The following is a 17,719-nucleotide window of genomic DNA, read 5'->3' as shown; positions in this document are numbered from 1 at the left end:
GTCTGCTGTCTGCAGTTTAAATAAGTGCTGTGTGAATAAGTATGTCTTATCTGTCCCGAATCTCCTACCATTCAGCTTCATTGGATAATCCCTCATTCTACCATTGTGATGGAGAAAGAAATATCTCAGACTTTTCCCACACCCTGCATTATTTTATACATCTCTATTATTTCACCCACTCATTTTCTGAGCTGAGCAGCCTAATTGCTGTAATGTTTCCTCACAACAGGGTTGTTCTTGCCCTTATCATTTTTGGTCGTCCTTTCTGCGTTCTTTCTAGCTTTACAGGATCACTTTTGAGGTCCGGGGGACTGGTAATCCAACTGTGGCTGCATCACAGATTTCTAATAGGGAATTATATTACCAGTTTCATTTTCCATCCCTTGTCTAATGATTCCCCCACAGGAAAAATTGCCATGTGCACAGCAGCCACACACAGGCTCAGTTGTCCAGCACAAGATCTCCATTTTGGGTCAGTCACCACCAGGTGAGAACCCATTAAGAGTTATATTATCAGCTTTGCTGCAATGCACATCACTTTACACTTGCTTACACTGAACAGCATTTGCTATTCCAATAAGCATCCTCCCAGTTCAGGGTTGTTCATAGTTCCTTTTTTTTTAAACCAACCCCACTGAATAATATTGTATTGTTGACAACTTGGCCATGTCAGTGCACCTCACCTCACTCATAATTTCAAGAAATTTCTAATTATAGTATAAATTCCGGGGGACCCCAGTCTTTACAAAGCTACATTCTGAGAACTAGCCATTCATTTATATACTCTGCTTTTTATTCTTTAATCAGTTGCCTTTCTCTTTTCCTAATAACTCCTAAGTTTGCTCAGGAGAATTTGGTGAGGAAATTAGTTAACAGCATTTTGGAAGTCCAAATATACAAAACGTGCCAAATCCACTCTATCTGCAAGTTTAATGACGCTCTCAAAGAACTTGAAGAGGTAAGTGAGGCAGCACTGATTTTTTGCCAGCAAAAAATCCTTCTAGAAGCTTGATAATTTTTTATCCTCTTATCATCATACTTCCCATCAGTTTACTTGAAACAGTCATGAACTGAACTAGCTTTTAATCTTTTTTAACAACTGGTGTTACATTGATCACTTTCCAGTCCTCTGGTATACAGGCTGCTCTTTGGAAACTGTTACATATTTTTGTTAGAAAATCACCAATTGTCATGCATGAAGCTCCGACAGAAACAGTGACTCATGAGGAGACCTTGCACTTGACACCCAGTGCCCAAGAGTCGACCCCACAACCCAATGCAGGGACGGCTGAACCAGCTACTGTGTCTTCCCCTGAGCCCCAGCCCGTTGAGCAAACGCCTGGACCTTTATCAGAGACAGAGTCATGAGAAAGAGGGAGCTGCAAGTTCTACTCAGAAAGATGCAGAACAAACTGTCTCCTCCCCCCATGATGCTGATCTCCCTGAGCCAGAAACAGAAGACACAATAGGTGTCGTAGATTTCTCAAAAGCCGAGAACAGATGTCTTTTACACAGATTTGAACAACTACAAAGTAGACAGCATAAGAAAGGTGTGACTTGGGAGAATGATCCCACGTGGGCTCAGAAAGAGAAGCCATGATAGGGCTGACATCTGCTCAGCAGGGACTGCTATTAGGGAACTTACCTATAGTATTGCAAATCTTGTAGACAATTAACATTAAAGGACTTTAGTTTTATTACTTTATGGAGAGTGGAATGTTTATATAACGGGTCCTTGACACCAATTTTGCATGCAAACTCTTAGATATGATCTAGACCAGATGGTTTGGTTGGTTACAGTTTGTCAGTAAGATCTGGAATTTCATTTCTTTATTTGTCTCAGTTCCTCAGATTATCTGAAAACATCATTTCATCTTCTCCAGTGAAGACAGATGAAAATAAATTAATCAGTTTGTCTACAGTCGCTTTATCTTCTGTTCGTATTCCTTTCATCTTGTGTCATCCAACAGTCCAACTGGTTTGATTGGTGCCTTCCTACTTCCACTGTATTTATTTTCGTTGTTGTTGGTCTTTGCTAACTATTCTTCAAAATCCAATATTTCATCCTTTTTGATGGGTTACATTTCTTTTGGAAAGAATGGTTCCTTATTGTTCTTTGTTGTCTCTAAAGGAAGTCTTCTTTTCACCAATAATAACCTGGACATCACTTGTTAACCATGCTGATGACTGCATGCTATCTTTCCTGATCTGTAACATTTATAGAGCTTTTCTTACTGTTCTGAGTTACCCCCCAAACATTCTGGAGAGATTGGACACTCTTGACTTTCCCTTTATCATTTTCCTTACCTTTGAGAGGTTTCATCTTTTGAATGCAAACTTGATTATGTTGAATTTCCTTGCCAATGTCTGGATTAAATGAAAATTAAATGTAATAACTCTGTTACTGTTGCTTCTTATCCATTCAGTAGCTCTCACATTTCACATTAGGACCTTTTCCTTTCTGCTTTTTCTGGTATGTGGGATATGAGGTAGAATACCTATCTGCAACTTGATGCTTTCCAAGTATTTTGCACCACAAGTACAACCATCCCTGACCATTAGCCATATCTGTTGGAAATGATAGGTGCCCTGCAGTTGTTTTGGACTTGGAAATTATAAGTCCAAAACAACTGCAGGGCACTAAGTTATGGAAGCTGTGGTAGAAGATTCTTGTTTCTTTAGGAACTGACTCCAGTAGTTTCAGGAGCCAGGGTAATCTGTACTAAGATGGGGAGATGAGGCCTGCAGGCATCCCAAACTGCATATGGCTTGAGTGCAACACTCTTCTACATTAATGCTGTCAAATTTCCCATTCTGATGATTTTCTCCAAATCTTATACACATTTAAATGCCATGGAACATGATTCTAAACAACAAAATATGTGGACATAAACTATATGCATGCTGTACCCAGTTTCAGAACTTAACTGCATTTCTTGAAATTCCATAGCCCCTTATAGTTTTCTCACATTTTCTATCCCACTCATACCAAATTTGCATCTACTATTAAGTGGTGTATGGAATTCTTAAATTCACTACTCAGTATTATCATCTGCAAAATGCATTTATTTTGGCATCTGTCCAATGATGCAACCTTATCAGGCATGGTACATAATTACTGATGTTTAACAAAGAACTCTCACTATTATCAATGGGACTGGAGTAGGTTCTCATCATTCACAGCAAATGCAAACAGTCTGAAATCATCCTAAGTGTTACTCTTCAGTAGATGGTGATGATGGGATGATATTCTTGACCACTGGAAGTACCTGTGATCCCACTGACAAGGTTTCTGAGAAGGAAAACTGTGTTCCAGGGTGATTCATCAGGTATATTCCAAAATTTGTCTAAAAAAACCAACATCGTTAATCATTAGTCTAGACAATCAAACACCCAAAAGATTCTGCAGTAGCAAATTACAATGGCTTCAAATGGGTAACTTACATTCCAGTACTTACAGTAACTAATACCAATATATTTAGTAATGACGATGGCAATAAACTGGACAATGAAAATGACCAGGTTATTGAAGGTGACACTTAGAAGCATTTTCATTTTTCTTTTTGCCTAATTTAAATGTAGCATGCCTGAAGATGCAAAAGGATCACTGAATCGTAATGCTGTATTTGACCTTGAAAATGCACTCTGAGAAAATAGCTTCTGTTGGTGTCTAGCCCTAATGGGTGCAAGGTGGGCTTGACAAGGTGGGGCAATGAGCTTGCTGAAATCTCAGAAGGCAGAGGTGGCCAGGTAAGGAACAGAAGAGATGATGCTTAGCATGCAATCAAAATATCTAAGCCTGGGGGCTGTATATACAGATACATATGAAAATACAGAACAGGAACATTTTACTTTTCCCTCTCAGTCCCAAAAATGATCCCTCCCACAAGGTCATTTGCTTTAGTAGGAGAACCTCAACCTTTCATTAGTGGTGATGGGAGTTTTTTATTCTCTTGGCCAGTTGCTACAAAGGGCAGGGAGTGATTTTTGTGGCTGGGTAGGGAATAGTAAAATCTCCCCACCCCAAGAACTATGGTCAGCAGAAAAATCAACACCCTCTTTACTGTTAATTTTGGTAGAGGCACAGGTGTGATTGCTTACTATGTAATTAAACCAAAGTCTAGATTGGCCTAGTGCCTGCATCACACCTTCCAGGGATGAGCAGAATGAGAATAACTCAGCAATGCTATGCACAAATCACGCCAAGGAGAGCAATGGGCCATTACTCTGCCAGCACATCTACTAAATAAACTAGAAGTGGGCAGCATATGCCCCACCTGCATTTCTGCAGCCTTTTCTGCTTTCCAAACTGCTGCTGGCATGCTGTCCAATACTGGTGTGATCCCAGTAGCAAAACAGCTACATTTGAACTTGGAATCAAGATGTGTGGGATACATACATCTTGTTTTAATGTAAATTAGTGTCCCCCCCCCCCGGGGAGCTCCTGAGAGCATGATCTTGCATTACAGTTAGATGTGCACTCCCCACATGTCTTGTTGTAATGGGGAAACAAACAGCTTTTTCTTGCTGTGTTCCCAAATTCACTGACAGTTTGGTGGTGGAGTGACAGTATTTGGAGGAATGTTTGTGCAGCCTCCAGTGGGCACCAGGTATGAGAAACTGTTTTATTTTTAATTTATTTACAATTTTTAATACCATCATTCATTAAAAATCTAATGAGGGTTTGCAAAAAAAATCTAAAAAACAATTAATTCACCAAGAAAACAATTAAACTCCTTAGTGCCAGTACTTGATGCTAAAATAATTAAAGTACAATTTAATAATTAAAAAACTGGGTAAATAGAGTTTGGTTTGGTGCCAGAATGAGTAAAGCATTGACACCAGGTACATCTCTCTGAGGAGCAGGTTCCATAATCAGGGTGTTTGGTCAGATTTGGCATAGGTTTTTCTTCACCTGAGCTCTAACAGTCTCCTAGCTTGCTTCACTGCCCTGGTACATGGAGGGAGCCAATACATCGATATCAGCACAGGCATGTGCCCCCAGGGCTACTTGCTGCTTGCTCAGCATACAAGATGCCACAGTGCTCCTCACTACCAGCTCTTGAGACACAAGAAGCACAGGGCAGCTGCCGTGAGGCCCCAGATATCCACACAGGCAGGCACTTAGGCCGTACACTGATCCAAACCAGTTTCTGCTCATGACACCCAGTAGAAGAAAGGAAGTGGTGTCATGCAAAACCCACGCAGTTCCATGGGCAGGACAGCTAAGCAGGCAAAAAAAGGGACCAGGACAGCTAACAAGGGAAGCCACACCACAAATTGATGGTCTCAATTTCCACGAGCTGACAGCAAAGGGGTGGAGTTGGAGAGCAGGAATGCAAGTTCAAGGCCCATCAAAGGAAATGGGGGAAATAGGACCGCTCTCCTCTTTGGATTGCCTGGCTTTTCTTTACGAGAAGGGAGGAAAAAAGCTTCTCCCTGTTCTCCTTTTCTACAGCATGCACAGTTTATAAACCTCCACTATGTCCCCACTACTCATTTCTGAGCCAAAAGGCCCCAGATTTGTAACCATACCCTGATAATTTGGGTTGCCCTTTTTTGCACCTCTTCCAATACTACATTGTTCTTGGTATTTGGCAGTGTCAACTGTATTCTAATCATCAAAGGAATTCTACATACAGTTGCATCAAAGTTTTATATGAAGGCATTATGATACTGCGAGTTTTGTTTCCAATACTTTTCTTAACCATTCCTAAAATGACATTTGTGTTTTTCACAGTTACCTCACAGAGAGCAGGTCAATGTTTTCACTGAGCTGCACATCACAATGTAGGGCATGGTGCTAGCGTAAACTGAGGTAGGACTGTGACCATAACCTACACCTCTGACCAGCAGTATCTTGCACCATAAATATCTAGAATTGCACCATGAATTATGCAACTGTGCATTAGATTAATTCACAACACAAGGCTTAGATGAATTGCCCGAATGCAGGATTTTTATTTATTTTAGCACAGAACATGATTTGCCTAAATTATATCAATTTGTCAGCAAGAAATCATGACTGCTCCAGCTTCTTCACTCAGACAGTATATTTGAGAGAAATTCTGAAAAACTAGAGAATGCAGAGAAAAAGGAGGTCAGGCTCAAGGTTTTGAGTCATGAACGGGAATGAACACTTTAGTGTATTCAGCTGAAGATGAATTACAAGTGCTTTATTAGTAAAACTAATGATCTGCAGATGTTGCTTAATGAGTTTGCAAGGAAGGCTGCAATAATGCTACATTATATGCTGCCTATAACTGCAGTGGAGACAAGGGATTTGATTTCACAGTGGGTTGTGGGTGACTCAGTCCGGCAGAGCTTTAAATATGGGCAATGTTTAAAACACATGAGCAATTCTTCTGACATCCACCACTATTCGAACATAAATCATGTTGCTCTAATGTTCAAGCTACTGAACACTGTTGCTGGGAGACAGAGTTCATTTCTTCCAATTTCATCCTCTTCCTTAATGCTTGCTGGTTTGGTAAGTTGAAAAATTGTCAGTGAGTTAAGACGCGAAAAAAAAATCCAAATGATTACAACTTCAAGTGAATGAAGTCAGAATGGTTTGGTTTGAAATAAGAACTGCTGGTACAACTAACATCAAGTTTTTAGCTAGAAACTAGGAAAGTGAAATATAAATTAAGTCAATTAACAGCAAGTTAGGAACCTAGGTGTTTCACCAAGTACAAGAGGCAGATCTGAAAACATAAAGGCTGGATGTGACTCAGAAATGGAGATCAGCCATTGTTTCTGTGTCCCAGAATGTGTTGCTAGGTATAATCTGATTCCTGCAATATCTACCAATGATTAATTTCAAATCTCCATTTGGAGAGTGGGTCTGAAACTACAGATCTCATGAGCAGGATGCACACTTTTGTAACACACTGCTTGCTCCTAAGAAAGTCAATATAGCCCAATAAAGCTATTGCCAAATGATAGGTTTGGGATTTTTCTAATGGACTAGCACAACTTTTATATTACTATTTTTTTTTAATTTATTTTGGAAAAAAGTGTACTTAGCCATTCAACAAGGCTTTCCCCACTTGAAAAGGGATTTGCAGTGAAAGTGCCATTCCTTCCCATCACTGTGTAATATTATAGATGTCAATAATTTTACTCCTGTTTGCAAGTTATGCAAACATGTCCTTTCACAACTCAGAAAGTGAACATATTTAGAATTTCCCAACCTTGTGTTTCTGCAAGTGCACACTTGTGATAGTATGCATTGCTCCCACCCCTCAACTCTGCATTTCATGCTTTATGAGCCCAAGTACATATTTTGGATGTGCACTTCTGCCTAATCAGAAAAAGGCATTCAGGAACATGAATGAAGTGAAAGTTTCAAAGAGGAAATAGGACAACCTCAAAGGACTCAAACTTTACATGTTTGCCCGTTCCTAGACAATTCTTACAATTTGGCTTCTAGGGATTTTTTATGTAATGCACCACCAAACTTAATCTCCAACTGTGTTAATATAAGAACTACCATGTTTTTCTGTATGGACTCCCCTAGATAGCTGATACAGCACAAGAATCTGTTGAAGTTTTAATGCTATGAACCTTCTTCTTATGCTGTACCTCAAAATATCTGTGCAAATAAAACTCCAAAGATCTGCAGTGACCTCCTGCTAAGAAAACTGAACCCAGAACAAGTGCTGGAACTTCTTCCTGTTTAGAAGTTAGACACACATGCAACTCACTTGGAAGTATGCATGGAAGTATAAAGTGTAACAGTACAATCTGAAGTATATTCTCCAAGAAAGAAGACCCACTGAGTGCATTGGCACTTGCTCCTGGGTAAGAGCCTCCTGAATTGCAGCCTAGAAGGTGATCCATATAGGTAAGTCAGCAGGGCAAGCTGCAAAACCAGATTCATACCAGATTTTAAGGGCACGCAGCAACTGAGGTTAAGAATATCTGACTTCACCCTTATAAACAAGTCTACAGCAGGCTTAGCAAACCTGCTCATCTTGTTAGCCCACCTGAGCAAGTTTATTCTTAAGACATACAAAAATGGACTCTGAAGCCCCATCATTAAAAAAGGAGGCTTGAGACTGTAATTTGCAAGTTATTAACATGAACTCCTAAACCTCTCTTTCTTTGATGACTTCAAGGACAATTTCCCAGAAGGCAAGTTCCCAGAACAAGCTCAAATACTAAGCAGAGGGCTGTGCTGTGAACTGTGTAACTTTATGAACCACCTTCTGTTGTCAGTAGGGGGGCTGTAATATTAGCTTCTGCATGAATCTTCAGAGGAAAGAAACAAGTGAAAATCTACTTTTGCTGTAAAAGAATGTATAATAGTAAAGCTAACAGTTGGATGTTCTGATAAAACCTATAAAGGACATAGAAAAACACTATGAATCTTGAAGGTGCTAAAGATTTTATCATAGTGAAGTGTCATGCCAAGCACGTATTTACCCATACTCAATGGTATGGGACTAATTCTATTAGTGGGAAGAGATGTACAGCAAACTGTAACCCAATATATAAAGTAAGCTTTCAGGAAATAGTCAGTTCTTAGGAACATGCCCCAGTGAAACTTTTTTTGCGGAGAGCAGGGAGAAGTTCATTTAAAAAAATGCAAGGAAAAGGGGACACCACTTTGTTTAGAAATTATCAGAATTGCCCAAGTCTGCGTGCAGCAGCACTACTGTTAGGACTGAACAGTGGAAAATGAACACTAACGGCTTGGGACCTGGATACCCAAAGGAACGCCTTCTTCCATATTTGCCCTCTCGCCCCTGAGGTCGGCAGCAGAGGCCCTCCTCCGGGAACCCTCTGTGAAAGACATTAGGAGGCTAAGTACCCGGAGGAGGACTTTCTCTGCAGTGAGAAAGACTTTCTCTAAGTCTTCCTATAACTTTGCTTCCAAGCACTTGCTTGAAATTCCAACAGTGCTAACTTAGGAAAGCAGAAGCCAAAACATTTAAATAAACAGTATTACCCTTGTATCAATTTGGTCATTCTTCTTTATTTCTTTCTTTTTACATGGAGTTCAGTCCAGACTAGATTACTCTGAAGTCCCACTGAAATCAGTGGGATTTAAATTAGTCATGACTAAGTGGGACTAACTGGGTCTTGCCCCAGTCCTTCTTATACATATATTAATACATACACAAATATGCACACACAAACATCTGGAGTCTTTCTTCCTCTAGGATTGTTAAAAAAATAAATACAGGCAAGTTATGTCCTCAGAACAGGCAGAGAAAGCAGTAAGGGAAGGGAATGGGGGCAGGGGTGCTACTACAATATCTAGTCATGTTTTTTTAAGAGGCATTTGTATACTGACCTTTCTATCTTTAATGGCAGCCAGGCTCTGAAGAAATTCCTTGTTTCGTTGCCCAGTTTGTTGGTCAATACAAATGACCAGACATCGGTGACATGGCCCCATAACCTGAAATTTCCATAGACAATGTTGTAAAATCATGGTTCGGCCTGGATGTCCAACATTTCTGCTTTAGCAATCTTTTTACCAATGATTGCCAACATTAAGTATGTGGCAGTATACTTTGCCAGCAAGGCCAGGGGGGGTCCCACTTACTGGCAGCAGCCACAGTGTGCTTTTGACTGTTTTCCCAAATTCCTTCCTTCCCTGCCCTGACAGCAGCAGCAGAACAGCAGCACTGATTCTGCAGTCCCTTGAAGGCTACTTTTGACCTCAAGATTTCAATGGCTTGGGATCAAAATACCTGAAGGACAACCATGCCTATCAGCCTTCTGACACTTTTCAGATCAGCAAGAGGGCCCCTTCTCACTTACCCACCTTTGAGGGCAGTTAGGTGGGCAATTACATGAAATAGTGTCTTTTCCACACTGATCCTACACCTCTGGAATGGATTGCCATCAGGATCTGGCCAAGCTCCATCATGGCAGACATTCTGGAAGGCATGAAGACCTGCTAGTTTACTCTTGCTTTCCCCTATATTTTATCAGACTGATCTAGATTGGAGCTGCACTTATACTGAAGAATGTTAAGTTATGGTTTATTGCTGGTCCCTGTTGTTTTATGAATGTTTGCAGCTTTATTATATCATTTTTATTCAATGAATGTAATGCTGTCAACTGCACTGGGAGGGATTCTGCCATGAAAGAAATGTTTAAACTAAAATAATGATATCTTGAACCCAAATCAGAGAAAGTACAGGAAGTCTTGCTTTTCACTCATATTCTGTGGATAACAATGTACCTTCTTACCCAGATGAAGCAATAGAACTGGATCAAGCCACCCTCAGAGCAAGGGCAGAATAAAAAATGGTTTTTTCCTCACTGAGTTAGAAAGGAAGCCATTTCGAAAAGAAAGGGTACAGTAAGATTGTATGAGCAGGCAGCAACAAAATCTGTCCTGGAAATCCTTTTGTCCCAGCCCCTTACCAAGGAGTTTTCTCTTAAAGTAAGTTTTGGCTTAGATCTAGCACAAACTCACTAGTTTGGCAAAGGCTGTGTAATTTATCAGGGGTCATAATCTGAACTGACTACTGAATAGAAGCAACCAGGGCCCCACCTACTGCCTAATTCCCATGGGAAGAAGGGCATGGCAAACGGGTCTATTGATCCTACATTGCCTCCCCACACCTCCAGGAATAGCATCACAAACTATGGCAGAACACTCACCTTGTACATTCCCTATCAGCTGGCATATTTTAACCCATGCACTGGAGTTACATGAGTGCCAGCGTGGTGCAGAGGTCAAACGGACTGACTAGGACTGGGAGATCTGGGGTCTAGTTCCCAGTTAGCCATGAAGATCACTGAGTGCCTTTGGGTCTCTTACTGACTCCCAGACTAACCTACTCCATAAGGCTGCTGCCTTATAAAATGCAGAGAAAGGGAACTCTTTAGGTTCCTTGCAAGAAGAAGAAAGGCAGAGTAGAAATTCATAATAAGATGAAACTTTGCCAGTGCTCTGTTATTCCTACAAGAGGATTCTAAGCCTTTTGCCTGCATCTTGGCCCATACAGAAGCATCAGACACAAAAGTCCTTGGAACTGGGGTGCAGGGAAAGAGTGCTGGATATGAAATCGAAACAGCAGTCAGCTAGATGAACTGAAGCTGTCAGCTGCTGGTTGTAGATCCTTGCACCACATAACTGAAGAAAATGCTTAGATGATCTTTATTAATATTTAAAAAAATGTATCACCTAAAAACCGTTTGGAACATGCCCTCATCCACTAAGGAAAACAAGGTCATCATATGAATTATTTTTTTAAGTGGTACTGAAGCATTATAAACATAAAGGAATACATTATGCCCAAATGCTTACAGAGTAAATGTGTCTTGTGCATGTCTATTTTATCCTTGAACATGGTAGGCATGTCATGAGCGGAGCCAGCTGGAGCCAGGATCAGACTAGATGGCCTGGGAGGCCCCTTCCAACTCACTCAGTTTCTATGTATCTATGTCTTTGCCTAGCACCAAAAAGCAGCATCAGACAAACTTTTCTGGGGAGAGCATTCCAAAAAAACTGTTACATATCTGCATCTCTGACTGAATTTACTAAGAATTTAATATAGACACATATGCTGAAATATTATATAAGTTAATAATCAAATTAGAATGTTGCATATGTGTAACTTTATAATGCAATTAAATAATGTTGTTGGGAACCATGGAGAGTACATTCAAGTTCCAAGGTCAAATAAAATTGAAAAATAAGTATCATTTAAAGGAGCTATTTAAATAACAGATAACAATAAACAGCAGCATGCATTCACCATCATAACACTGGTTAATCCAGGAACCAAGTGATGCATTTATTAATTATCATATTTCTATACTGCCATTCTGAAGTCTGCCAAGGTGCTTTGAGTTCAAAAAAGTTTTTTAAAAGCCACAATCAAATAAAAATGTAGCAGAACTTTTAAAAACAGCCTGAAATGCATAATGACTATTTTAAAAAAAGTTTAAAAGATGCTTCTTGAACCCCTTTCTGAATTCAGAGGGAGTGGGGACCAGTGGCAGAGTTTGGGGCCAATGCAGAAGGTGCGAGCCCAGGTAGGCAACAAGTGGGCTTCTGTAGGCGAGGGTGTCTTCAGGAGGGTCTTTCCTGTTATTTTAATAACCAAGCAGGTTAATATAGTAGTGAGTGAAGCTGATGGTCATTTTTGGGGGGCTTCCCAGGGCCATTGAGATTGGGATACTGAAAGGAGAAGGAGGGGGCTTTGAAGAAGCAGACATGGAAAATCTGGGGACCCAGGCCTTTGAAGTGCTCTTTAAGGTTGTTGCCCACAAGTTCCCAGGCTAACCCAGAGAGTGGGAATGTTGGGAGTGGGATGAGATGGAAGGAGTCAAAGAAGGGGAGAAAGGAGAGCCGTTGTCTTGCCCAGCCCCTGACCCCATGATGAGGCTTTGGGAGAGGTGAACTGCCCAGCTGGAGGGCTTAAGTGGGTCTCCTCAGCTGGCACTTCACTCACAGCAGTCATTCCGAGGGTGCAGCCCACAGGTATTCTATATCAGCCTATAACTTGCCTACATATTCCCCCCTGCAAGGAACTGCTATTTTCTCTTCCTAGCAAACATCAAACTCTTCCTGTAGTCTTTTCATACCTTGAAATGCAGTGTTCCAATGGCAATCTCCTCCCACAGGTCTTCTTCGAATGCCTCATTTGTGCTGATAACCATGTTAGCACGGAAGCGATAGATGAGTTCATGGGGGAGAACTGACTCACCTAGTCTGTTCCATAGAAGCAAAGGAAAAGAAATGAGGTTATAGTAACCTAAATGAATTGTTTACCCACTTGTGATTTCAGGTTTTGTGGTCCAATAAAGATAGTCCTCCATTACATTTAAAGGCAAACCTATTATTTGTTGTTAGTCTCAAAGCCATGTCCGACCCATCACAACCCCATGGACAACTTTCCTCCAGGCCTTCCTGTCCTCCACCACCCCCCGGAGTCCACTTAAGCTCACGCCAATTGCTTCAGTGACTCCATCTAGCCACCTCTAGCCACCCTTCTTCTTTTGCCATCTATTGTTCCCAGCATTAGGCTCTTCTCCAGGGAGTCCTTCCTTCTCATTAGGTGGCCAAAGTATTTGACTTTCATCTTCAGTATCTGGCCTTCTAAAGAGCAGTCAGGGTTGATCTCCTCTAGGACTGACTGGTTTGATCACCTTGCAATCCAAGGGACTCACAGGAGTCTTCTCCAGCACCACAATTCAAAGGCCTCAATTCTTTGGCGCTCAGCCTTCCTTATGGTCCAGCTTTCACAGCCATACATTGCAACTGGGAAAACCATAGTCTTGACTATACGCACTTTTGTTGGCAGGGTGATGTCTCTGCTTTTCAGTATGCTATCTAGATTTGCCATCGCTTTCCTCCCCAGGAGCAAGTGTCTTTCAATTTCTTGGCTGCAGTCCCCATCTTGGAGCCCAGGAAAATAAAATCTGTCACTACCTCCATTTCTTCCCCATCTATTTGCCACGAACTGATAGGACCAAATGCCATGATCTTAGTTTTCTTAATGTTGAACTTTTGCGCTCTCCTCCTCCACCCGCATCAAGAGGCTCTTTAGTTCCTCTTCACTTTCTGCCATTAGAGTGGTATCATCTACATATCTGAGGTTGTTGATATTTCTCCCAGCAATCTTAATTCCAATAGGTTTTGTGATTCAAAGCCTATTATACAACCTTAATTACCATCACAAGGAACATTAACAATATTTGGGAAGCAGCAGCTATTAGATTATTTGGAAGATGAACCTAAAATGAAGTCATGGATGTAGCAGCAATGCCCTGGGATACAGGCACTTACACATAAAGGGAGAATGGGCAACCATGATTAATGTCAAGTTAACTGAGTTAATGCAAAATAAGAAGCTGCACACATTGTATTATCAATGGCACTGGAAAAATTTGAAAAGGAAAACTATGTAATGGAAATTACATGTGCACGTGGCAGGTGGTAAAGTAGACAGAGTGCCCTTGCGAGGCGAGGTGGAAACCTCTGGAGCAGGAGGCTTCAGCATATCCAGTGCCCTTGCAGATTCAAGCTTCCCCTACACTCTGCTGGGGCTGGGCTTTTCACTAGACAGGATTTTTTACCTGTCTAGCAATGGTGCTTCAGAGAGAGGAGAGAGGCAGCTAGAGCAGGTTCAAAATGGCTCATACCTTGTCCTCTCTGTTCTCCTCCCCACAGAATGCCCGTTTTTCCTCGGCTCTGAGGTGAATTTTCTGGTCAGTGGTGTCCTTTTCGTGTGGGCTACAAGGGGGTGGGGAGAGGTTGGTCAGATCCGACTCCACCTTCTGAGGCCAACCTCATGGGAAGGACCTGCAGTATCCTATGGCCCATCAGACAACAGATACAGGACATGAACTGTTTCCTCCCTCCCATTGGTCCAGTCCTGCTTACGATCAGCTTTGATTGGCTCGCCAATGGAAATAGGCATGCACACATGAGGAGGCCCCACTTTGAATTTTGACTCTTCCTAATATTAAAATGCAAGCATTATAAATGCAACATAAAACAGAATGTCTGAATGATAACTTGATGTTTAGTTGCTTCCTAAATTAACAGCCCCCTTGCTGTTAAATGTGGACTGGGGAAACCCATTTTCAAAATCAAAATAGCCATCAAAAATAAGCAGTGCATTTAAGTTATTCACTATCAGCCATACTTGATTGAAAGCATTTATGTAAGATTAAAAGAGGAAAATTCCCAATTACCCTGCTTTGAGGTAGGGTGACAAAAAAATATTCTTTTCAAATGTTGTAAGATAGAGATACCCCATGTTTAGGCAGTGCATTTCTCTTTGTGTGCTTTTTCTATGTCCTGGCCAAAGCTGACTGAATATCACTTTACGACCTTATTGCTAAATAGCCAAGGCTGTATTGTAGACCCGGACACACAGTGCAAGATTTAGATTGTGTGGCAAATACATTTCAAGTTCCAGCCTAATGAACAGAGTGATCCCCAAGAATACAGACACTATCCATTCCATTGTGGAATACTGAAAAGAAAGGCAGCTATGGTGATGAGAAGGAACATTCCGATGTCCATATTAGTGTAATACCTTTAGTAAGCCAACAGAAAGGTCACACAAGTATGTAAGCTTTCACAATTTCAAGATTTCTTCATCAGACAAGATGTTATAAAAGACAGGAAGGAGGAATCACATTTATCAGATCCTTTGGTTGACCTGAGGAAAGGATTACAGTAAGGTCAACCTAGCCACCCTTGCTTTTTGTCAGTCTTGGAGAATTTAGCCATTCTACAATGCAATTCTACATGGGTGGTATACTGTAGGAACCTGGGACTTTATTGGATTCATTTTCTTCAGCTAGTACATATAGCTACTCAGTTTGGCTTCAATTCCCCTTTTTCACTCAACCTAGAACAGCATCCAAAATCATTGCTTGTTTTGTTAAGAAAAAACTGCCAGATTCTCTCTGTGGTTCAGCAGCAAAAGGAACCCCTGGGCTTCCCCCAGAAAGGAAACCCTTTTTGAGGAAAGCTGCCCCTTCATTTCTGCCATGGAGGGCAGAATGCCAGTTAGTTTGCTCAGTCATATTTTTATGATGTTTCCAGCATTTTAACACTTTCCATCTTGTACAACTGTAGAATGGTCAGTAAAGGAAAGGCAGCAGCCAGCTTCTTAAGGCTTCCCTGTGCAGTCTCCTGCATACAGGTGCAGTTAGGACTGGACCTTACAGCAAAGGCCCAGGGCCCTGCAGGCCAGCCTCCTCCCACAAAGGATCACTCAGAACAGCACTTGATGGAAGCACCAGCACTAGGGCTGCAACCATCACTTTATGCCCATCGTCAGGAGGGTGCTCTGCCTTAAGTGAGTTTAAAAGGCAAAATAGCCTGCCAAGAGAGCGCTTTTAAAAGTAAAGCCAGCAGTTTTATTGTTCTAATACACCATCAGTAGCCCGCTGTGACGACTTTGCCCAGCACTTTAGGGATAAACTCACTCAGATTTGCCAAGAGCTGGACTCCATGGTTGATCCACCTCTGGTCCAGGAGGCGTCCAGAGCCCTGTTTGGTCCACTTTTATTGGATAAGTTTCAATTGTTGCTTGGACTGGTCCAACCCACCACTTGTCTGCTCAACCCTTGCCCCTCATGGCTGCTTGTCAGTGCCAAGAGTGGGATATGTACCTGGGTCCTGGAAGTCAGAAATGCCTCCCTGAGGAAGGGCTGGGTCCCCACCCCTTTGAAGGAGGCAGTGATCAGGCCGGCCCTGACAAAGGCGTCCCCAGACCCAAAAAAGCCAATTATAGGCTGGTGGCTAATATCCTGTTCCTGGGCAAGGTGGCCAGAAAGCTCCAGATACTTTTGGAGAAAACTGACCATCTAGACCCATTTCAATCTGGTTTCAGGCCCAACTATGGAACAGAGACTGCCTTGGTTGCCCTGTATGATGACCTGTGCAAGGAGAGGGACCTCAGTCCTTCTGGACCTCTCAGTGGCTTTCAATACCATCAACCATGGTATCCTTCTGGATAAGAGGGCTGGGTTGGGCTTGGAGGCACTGCTTTGCAGTGGTTCCACTCCTACCTGTCTGGCCAATTCCAGAAGGCAGTGCTGGGGGATTGTGGCTCTGCACCATGGCAACTTTGCCATGGAGTTCCACAGGGTTCCATATTATCCCCCATGCTATTTAACATCTACATGAAACCACTGGGAGAGGTCATCCAAGGTTTTGACCTGTGGAGTCATCAGTATGCTGATGACACCCAGCTCTACCTCTCTTTTACATCCAAATCCAGGTGAGGCAGTGTTGGGCCTTTGTCACAGTGCCCTGGGTTGGGGTGCACAGCAGTCTCCACAAACTGTCACAGTCCAGGCATATGGATAGTCAAAGCACCAGGACCCGGATGCTCGGTAAGTTATACAGATCTTACCCCACAGTCAGACAGTTTAAGGGTCAAGGCAACAAACTAGAGTGCAAGGTAGCTCAGTCCGAATAATGAAGGGTAGTCAAAAACCAGTCCAGAGTCAAAAGCCAAAGGGACAAGCCAAGGAAAGCAGTACCTGGGAGAGGAATGGAACAGAAGACAGGGTCTCCAGAAGCACAGGGAACTTCAACAACACAAAGACCTTTCTTGCTAAGACAGCATCTGGAGGGAATAGCCGACTCTTACATAGCTCTTCCCCCAGGGGTCCCAGATGGAGCTGATAACAGCCCAGGTGGTCAGTTAGCCATGGACCCAGTCCTGCAAAGACCAAGGCTGCTATTCTGATTTCTGGCCAGCAGATGGAGCTCTGGCGCTGCCTCAGAACCTCACAGCCTTCATAGGTATCTAGCTGGGATATTGGGCTGGATGAGGGCCAATATATTGAGGCTTAATCCAGACAAGACGAAAGTCCTGTTGGTAGGTGGTTCAGCCTTCCAGATGAGTGATTTTCGTCCAGTTCTGGAAGGGGTTGTACTCCCCCTAAAGGACAAAGTACACAACTTGGGAGTGCTCCTTGACCCTGACTTATCCATAGAGCATCAGGTACTGGCAACGGCAAGGAGTGCTTTCCTTCAGCTTCTGCTGATACATCAGCTACGTCCCTTCCTGGATGAGCTGTGCCTGGCAATGGTGGCCCAAGCTCTGATAACCTCCCGTTTGGACTATTCCAATGTGCTCAACGTGGGGCTACCCTTGAAGGCAGTCCAGATACTTCAACTGGCCCAGAATAGAGCTACCAGATTATTAATAGGGACCCGAAGATATTCCCATATCATGCCAGTTCTATATCACACTGGCTGCCAATTAAGTCT

The 17,719-nt window shown here is 42.3% G+C and overlaps 1 protein-coding gene across 5 annotated transcripts in view; it reads right to left on the bottom strand.

Moving 5' to 3' along the window:
• Window positions 1–1,525: 1,525 nt before the first annotated feature.
• Window positions 1,526–17,719, bottom strand: part of MOCOS (molybdenum cofactor sulfurase) — a 194,708-nt gene continuing 178,514 nt past the window's right edge. For 3 of the 5 annotated variants that reach the window (XM_044452210.1, XM_044452231.1, XM_044452237.1), the window contains 3 exons: window positions 12,559–12,685; window positions 9,305–9,409; window positions 3,031–3,347 (listed from right to left, as the gene is read on the bottom strand). In XM_044452210.1, the coding sequence (XP_044308145.1) occupies window positions 3,216–3,347; window positions 9,305–9,409; window positions 12,559–12,685 (364 nt within the window). In that variant the 3' untranslated portion in view covers window positions 3,031–3,215. Of the gene's footprint in view, window positions 2,368–3,022; window positions 3,348–9,304; window positions 9,410–12,558; window positions 12,686–17,719 lie in introns of those variants that run through there. The other 2 variants (XM_044452221.1, XM_044452256.1) reach the window with 2 other exon arrangements.

The sequence above is a fragment of the Varanus komodoensis genome, unplaced genomic scaffold, assembly GCF_004798865.1.
Source record: "Varanus komodoensis strain SLA01 unplaced genomic scaffold, ASM479886v1 scaffold10, whole genome shotgun sequence".
Classification (NCBI taxonomy): domain Eukaryota; kingdom Metazoa; phylum Chordata; class Lepidosauria; order Squamata; family Varanidae; genus Varanus; species Varanus komodoensis.
The sequence above is the reverse complement of the archived record's forward strand: the minus strand, read 5'-3'. Positions and strand labels throughout refer to the sequence as shown.